Source organism: Bison bison, unplaced genomic scaffold (genome assembly GCF_000754665.1).
Source record: "Bison bison bison isolate TAMUID 2011002044 unplaced genomic scaffold, Bison_UMD1.0 scf7180017864185, whole genome shotgun sequence".
Taxonomy (NCBI): Eukaryota; Metazoa; Chordata; class Mammalia; order Artiodactyla; family Bovidae; genus Bison; species Bison bison.
The window spans coordinates 1,000,838-1,008,381 of NW_011494757.1; the positions used below are offsets into that span (position 1 = coordinate 1,000,838).

At 48.5% G+C, this 7,544-nt stretch overlaps 1 protein-coding gene across 1 annotated transcript in view; it reads right to left on the minus strand.

Annotated features, from left to right (window-relative positions):
• NCAPD3 (non-SMC condensin II complex, subunit D3) overlaps nt 1–7,525 on the minus strand; it is a 59,122-nt gene extending 51,597 nt beyond the window's left edge. The window contains exons 1-7 of the mRNA XM_010843747.1: nt 6,907–7,525; nt 5,813–5,967; nt 3,071–3,233; nt 1,587–1,771; nt 858–1,025; nt 690–751; nt 413–500 (exon numbers count right to left, since the gene is read on the minus strand). Coding sequence (XP_010842049.1) covers nt 413–500; nt 690–751; nt 858–1,025; nt 1,587–1,771; nt 3,071–3,233; nt 5,813–5,967; nt 6,907–6,970 — 885 coding nt within the window. The 5' untranslated portion in view covers nt 6,971–7,525. The remainder of the gene's footprint in view (nt 1–412; nt 501–689; nt 752–857; nt 1,026–1,586; nt 1,772–3,070; nt 3,234–5,812; nt 5,968–6,906) is intronic.
• Between the last annotated feature and the right edge of the window lie 19 nt (nt 7,526–7,544).

Genomic DNA, 7,544 nt, shown 5'->3' on the forward strand with positions numbered 1-7,544 from the left:
GAATGCTGACCAGGAGTGTCAGCAGAATTATCCACTAAGGCACAGACGCTAACAGGAACACAGGGGCACAGGCGCCTGCAAGGCAGCTGCAAGGCCCCGTGGCTGTCTACCCTCCCCCAGAGGCCTCTGGTGAGCACTCGAGTGACAGCACTGCTCAGCAGCTTTCCTTCTCCTCTACAGGCCCCAGTGGAGCCTGCTTTACACCTGAGCTCAACAGGAGCGTCCTGCGGCACCAGGGGCCTGGATGTGAGCCTGGAGCGAGCAGTGGCCGCCACGTGCTGACGGGCGCTTCTCGTCACAGACACCAACGGCCCAGCAAGTTCACACCGCGTCACGCTGAGTCCTTCCAGCGTTTCTAGTCGCACGACCCTGTGCTTTCAGTTCCCTGTAACTCAGCTCCCGTCCCCTTTACCTTGTCTCCTTCTCTGTGAAGAGGGGAACAAAGCAAATACAATCCGTGATAGGCCAGTTCTGGTATACATTTCATTTCTCTGAGAATTCTAAGAAAAAGGCAAAAGACTAGTTAATGGATGTGATTTCACTAGGATAAACTCCTAACCCTATCAGCCATATTTAAATGAATAAATTCTACCTGTGTGCCAATTAGAATAAAATGACATTTACACCTCTGCTTGAGCAAAACATCATACCCTAATTAAATGTTAGCAGTGGAAGATTTAATTGCTCACCGGGCTTGCGTAGCCTGGAATTCATAACGAACTGGTTCAGAACTAGTTAACGCAACAAAGACCTGGAAAACAGATACCAAAAAAAGGCCTGGTTTTTTTCACTCTTTAAATCTTGGCCATTGTCCTCACTCTTTGAACTTGCCCAAGGTCTCTGGCATTCTCACTTACCTCCACACAATTCTGTATACACTCTGGCTTTTCTTTTAAGGAGAATTTAGAGAGAAGCCTTATAAAGTTCTTCAAAACTTGAAAGATGACATTTCGAATTTGACGACGATCTTCAGAAGAAAAAAAAATATTCTCTTCATCCTCTTCTTCTTGAGTAATTTCATCCATCTAGATTATGGAGAAATACACAGCTGACTGTGCAGCACCGCCTCGTAGCTTGTCCCGAGGTTGCAATGTCCCCGAGAAGGCCAGTGGAACTCTAGGTGGCCACGCTGGGCCCCATGGCTGCAAGCTCAGTCTGGACCAGATGAAGGCTATCACAGCTTCTGGGTCCGGATTTGCACGTCAGGGAGACTGCCTGGGTTTCTTACCGGTTCTGGTGTCAATGAACCTCTACCCCAGTCACATGAGAATTTGGAATTAATGTTATTCTATGATGTTCTTGTGGACATGAGTCCTCTGGACACTTCAACCATGGTCTCTAATGAAAATAAGGTAACACCTGCTGGCCTGCGGCAAGGCACCCCTGGGAACAGACTGGAGGGAGGTGACAGGGAGGCTGGGGAGACGGCATGGGGAACAGAGGCTCAGCAGGCCACGAGGCCACTCCTAGGGGAGGGAAGGCGGACGGCACGCTAGGGCTTTGGCATAATCATGACCCCCGACACCCTAACTTGATATAAATTCTTACACGAATCAGACACGCCTTATGACCACACCCCTTCTTACCTCCACTTCCTCTCTCCTGTGGGGCCTTGCTCTCTTACTGCTCTCCTGTGAGCTGCCCTGAGTGTTCTTTGGTTGTTCTTTCTTTCTTTTCTGATTGGAGCTGGATTCCTGAGGCCAGCACTTCTTTAGAATCTGAATGCATTTGTCAAATATCACTGGATGGAAAACTTGATTGACTACGCTGCCTATTCGTAAAGAATGAAGAGTAAGCAAGGTAGGTTTAACTGCTTTGAAATATATCTGCTACAACAATGAAATATTAAAAAACAAACACAGGCTTTTCCTTAACTAACAGCAACCTTTAGCAAAAAAGTTTCATTCAACTTCCACCCGAGGCAATGAGCAGTCAGTTCAGTTCAGTCACTCAGTTGTGTCCGACTCTTTGCGACCCCATGGACTGCAGCACGCCAGTCCTCCCTGTCCATCACCAACTCCTGGAGCTTGCTCAAACTCATGTCCATCGGGTCGGTGATGCCATCCAACCATCTCATCCTCTGTCATCCCCTTCTCCTCCCACCTTCAATCTTTCCCAGCATCAGGGTCTTTTCCAATGAGTCAGTTCTTCACATCAGGTGGCCAAAGTACTGGAGTTTCAGCTTCAGCATCAGTCCTTCCAATGAATATTCAGGACTGACTTCCTTTAGGATGGACTGGTTGGATATCCTTACAGTCCAAGGGACTCTCAAGAGTCTTCTCCAGCACCACAGCATCAATTCTTCAGTGGTCAGCTTTCGTTATAGTCCAACTCTCACATCCATACATGACCAGTGGAAAAACCACAGCTATGACTAGACGGATCTTTGTCAGCAGAGTAATGTCTCTGCTGTTTAATATGCTGTCTAAGTTGGTCATAGCTTTTCTTCCAATTCTCAAATCATATGGAGTAGGTCCCTAACATTTACTACAAAGGCACTGACATAAGCAACGACAAGCAGCAGGTGGACTGATCTTGATTTTCTCTTCCTAGTGAACTTGCAGTCCCACAGCTGCGGCTGACTCCTCAGCCACACCGTCTCCCGCCCTGAGCCCAGGGTGGGTCCCACCTGAAGGAGGTGGGGCAGCAGCACAGACACACTCCCCGCTGTGCTCCCTCACTGTGAGCAGCTGTGCTCAGCCCTGCAGGTGAGAGCAGTCCACCGACCATCCACGCCACACAGCGGAAGCAACAGCATCCCTCCAACCGGCACTGTTCTCAGGCTGGACAGGAGTCAGAGGGCAGGGATGTCACGATGGCACGTGGCACGCCCCCTCCAGCCTTACCCCTCTGGGACTGTGTGCTGGGTTATAAACTTAGCATAGTAACATCCGAAACCACATTTACAGGAAAACAGGACAGCTTTCTGAACACCTGTGACAGACCATGTGCTTCATGGATTCACTGTCACCTAATCTCCCAGTGAGGACAAAGCATTGATATAACAGTTCAAAACCAAGCAGACAAATTACAAACAGAAGGCCTGCCCCATCACACCAAACGTGCATACCTGGCACTTCCAACAGCAGAAAATACAGCCCGGCAGCGTGAAGGCCGAACTCCTGCTGCTGAGCACTGACGTTTTTCTTAAGGACCTTATACACGAAGTGGTGAAACAAGGCCATCAGCGCATTGTGGGAAATTCTGTTCTCCATGAAGAAGGTCCAAATGCTCTAGGGGAGGGCAAACAGTAAGCACCAGTTGTGAGAGCACTGTGAGAGTCTCCTCTTGCTGTATCTGATTCTTCTGAATGCTTAGTGCTCTATAAAAAAACGAATAGACCATTCTGCCTCCTAATTATAAACGTCTGTCATTTTCAAAGGGACTAAAACATAAAATTTTAAAGCATATTATTCAAAATTTACAAAGTTGAGGAGTTTCCTGGTGGTCCAGTGGTTAGGACTCCATGCTTTCACGGGGGAGAGTCTGGGTTCCGTTACTGGTTGGGAACTAAGATCCCACAAGCTGAGTGGCTCAGCCAATAAAAGAAAAAATAAAATATAAGTCACAAAGATAAGAAACTATACAAGAACCTTAATTAAACTTGCAAAATAACTTTGGGTAAATTTGAAGCATATGTATTTCTGAAATTACTACACCTGAAAGCTACACTAAGATTCTGGGGACACCTGTATCAGTGATTACTCGGACAAGTCACCCCTCCATCTATGTTAAATGTACCTCAATCCATTTATTACTCTAATTACTAACTAAAAAAATCAGAGAAACTTTTTTTAAGTCAAAATGTTCTGTGGGCAATGGGAACAGAAGAGGAAAACCTGAAAGTGTCTCGCTCAACAGACTGCAGAAACAGCCTCGGTAGGAGAGGAAGTAAATCCTAGAGCACACACCATAATTTCATTAATCTGATCACTGTTCTATGCTTTCTTCTCTTATAGACATGATAAGAAAATAGGTTATTTGTATAAAGCAAACAGTAGGAACGAAACATGGTTTACTATGGGCCACCTTAAAAAAACATAAGCCCACAAAAGTTCAAGAAATTAGACCTCTACAACCTCTTTCCTTCACCACGAAACTTGTGGAAGAAAGCAGTTACATTTTCATTTCTAAGGCCACCTCAGCTCCCCTCCCACTGCCTGGAACTGTGGCCCTGGGGGACCCAATCACCTTAGCAGCATTTCATACCTGACAAAGACCCAGTACACAAAACTCTATTAACTCTTTTTGAAAGAAGAGTCCCCAGTTTCTAGCCCTCCACCCCAATTTCCACAACCATAACCCAGACCACACCACAACACACATTTTTTAAAAAATCAATGACCAAAACACAATTGACTGTTGAACAACATGGGGCAAGTAGAAAGTCCTCATGTAATTCACAGCCGGCCCTCCGTAGACACAGTTCCTTCACATCTATGGTTCTGCATCCAGGGACTGAAACACCCGGGACCATGCAGTCCTGCAGGTACTGCTGAAAACTCTGTGTATAAGTGGGCCTGTGCAGCCAAAACCCATGTGATTCAGGGGTCAGTCATAATGTCCCCAGCTCCCTGGGGACAGCATTCCCCCCTTAAGTCCGTGTTTGGTTAAGAACACCCATCTGAAACAGCGCTCTTCACGTTCCTGGGTCTACTGCTCACTAGAACCCTTTCCTCCGAGAGGCAGATGTGAGGACAAGTGGTTTAGTCTAGGGATGACGCTTAGACCCGAACCTTGTGGACAGCAAACACCTCACTCTGGAAGCCTACCACGTACCCCATTCACAGCTGTCCTGTGGCCCCCACCCTGCCCCATCCCCTTAGACTTGCTGTGCGTCCCCATTGTGAGGATCCCTCTCAAGGCTGCCCTAGAATCCTCATTACTGGTCAGCATTCCAGCCGTTTGTGGAGATGTGCCTCCAGCCAGCTACCTTCTTTCTGGGACCTTCCCAACCTCAACCTCAGCAAGCTGCCTTTTCCAGGCAAGCCAAGATGCCTTCTCCATGCCAAGATGGCATTTAACGTGTCCTACAGCAGTTTCTAACACATAGAGCTGGTGGCCCGTGCTTCTTCACGCCCGTGGATGTGGTCACTGCACAGGCTCTGGCCAGAGCAATGACCGTGCACGCTCCCAGAGCTTCATTCTCCCTCTCCCGCATGCCCCTGTAGGGAGAGGCTCCGTACCCTCACCATGTTACCTCCTGGGTACTGCACGTGGTACTCAGCATTATGCTTAACGAGTATTTAACAGATTGATTTAATTTTTGAACAGCTATCTGAAACTAATAACAGAAATATTTTTTGTTAATTTAAATCTTTCAGAGATATTAATACCTAAGTATTCTTTGTTCTGCTTTCTAGTTCTTTAGTTTTTTGAAAAGAAGTTTATGACCTAAAGAGTAACAGTCACACTATGTAGAACTCCATTGAAAGCAACTCTTTTTTTCCTTTCTTAGTTCAACTAATCACTTCTCAGATTAACATCCAATTCCTTAAAGCAAATGCGTCCTGAGTTGTCACTGCATTGTCCTCGGCCACCTTTTCTTATTTTGCTTACTGGTTTTCATCCTTACCTTGGCCTTTACTCTTATCCTTTAATTTGCTCTTGTTAACAATGCTCATGACATGAAAGGAATCACAGACTAATAAGTTGGGAGGATGGTTATGAGGCCATCCCAGTAAGTGAACCACAATCTTTACACCGCTCTCCCTTCTGCGCTGCACACCAGAGACCAAGCTCTAGATGATACCGGGTTTTTACCTGACACTTCTAACAACGAAAGGGCTAGCTTGGTTTTTTTCTCTTTTACCTCAGCAGCTTCACGTTTTTCAGTAGCAAAAGGTAACATTGCGCTGTAAAGCTCTGTGAATGCGCTCAGTCCAGTCTGCACAATCTCTGCTTCTATGCTGGCATCCAGAGGCTCGGTCTCCGTGAATTCCAGTTCCCATACTCCATCCACCCATTCTAGTAGGAAAGTGCAACCACAGTCAACTAATGTTCTGTAGCAATTAGCTTTAGACTCTAAATACATTCAAGAAGAGAACAGTTTTCTGGGCACAAGTCATACTACACAGGTGAGGCAGAATGAAGAGAGAAGCAGAAAGGGTTAGAAAAATCTGTTACTCATTAAACTGACAGCTGGCTATTAGGTTGGCCATCCTCTAAAAACATGAAGTAGGAAAACACTTTACAGATGTTAACAGTTTGGGGGAAGACCCAGCCTCTGCATATTTCAAGCTAGAGAAGAGATAATAAAAAGCTGTCTCAGCTGTCCCTTTGTGAAAGTCTTATAACCAAGCTGAAGTCGCTCTGTCGCGTCCGACTCTCTGTGACCCCACGGACTGTAGCCCGCCAGGCTCCTCTGTCTGTGGGATTCTCCAGACAAGAATACTGGAGTGGGTTGCCGTTCCTTCTCCAAAGGATCTTGGCTACTCAGGGATCGAACCCGTGTCTTCTACATGGCAGGCAGATTCTTTACCGTCTAAATCACTAGCTAATAAACCCAAATAAAGTGTACAGTAGAAAGGGACAGGTGAGGCAAACAAAATGAAATGACTCAAAAACATATGAGTCAAAAAAAAAAAAAAAAAGACTGCCGGCTACAGAGATGACTCGGGATGGCACGCAGCCTCGAGACAGCGGCCAGCAGCGACTGCGGCGGGTGGGGACACCCACTGCCGTTCAGTGACGACGGGCACCCGGAGGCTGCAGCCGCACCCCTGGGACCCAAGTTCAGAAGGTCAGTTCGGGCCAACAAACAGCCGCGCGGCCGAAGCCACGGCACCTGCGAGGCTTCCGCGCAGACCCGGGGACAAGGCCGAAAAACAGGAGTACAGAGCGGAAGGAGGACGCGGCCCTTGCCCAGCACCCCTCGGAGCACCCGGACCCCGGGCGCTTCCTCACCTTGGCTGAGGTCCAGTGGGCACCAGGTCTGCAGGGCGCACGCCAGGTTCCCGCAAGCCTCCATGACGGCCGCTCGCCTCACTTTCAAAGTTGCTCCGGCGCGCGCGCCCAGAAGGCCCCGATGACGTCAAGGGTCAGCACCGACCAACCACCGCGCCCCGCCGGCAGGACCGCAGCCAATCAGCAGGGCCTTCCGCCGGATGAGCAAAGGGAGAGAGCACCGCCCACGCAACTGAAGTTGGGGGTGGTTTTCAGCTGTCGCTTCAATATGGGGCTAAAGAAACGAGCCAAGTATACTGCCTTCTGGCTCCTTTTCCCTACGTGGCGGACGCACTGAAGAGAAGCTGAAGCAGGGCACTTCCTGTTGTAACTGTCACTTCTGCCGCCTGTCAGGCGGCCTGTCGCCGGCCTGTCGAAGGGCCGCGTTTACCCGTCAGTCAGCAAGCGGAGGCGTACACGTCCGAGTTGGGGAGCTGCCTACCGGTCAACGGGTTAAAGGCAGGAAAGGCAGTCAGATAGGACTCTTTTTTTTAGAAAGGATACCGTTAGGTCTGAGTTTTACTGGACTGGTGTTTGACAGGTCTGGCAGGAGACCGGAAGGAGCCGCCGCCGCCCCGCTGTCTGCCGAGCGTGGGGCG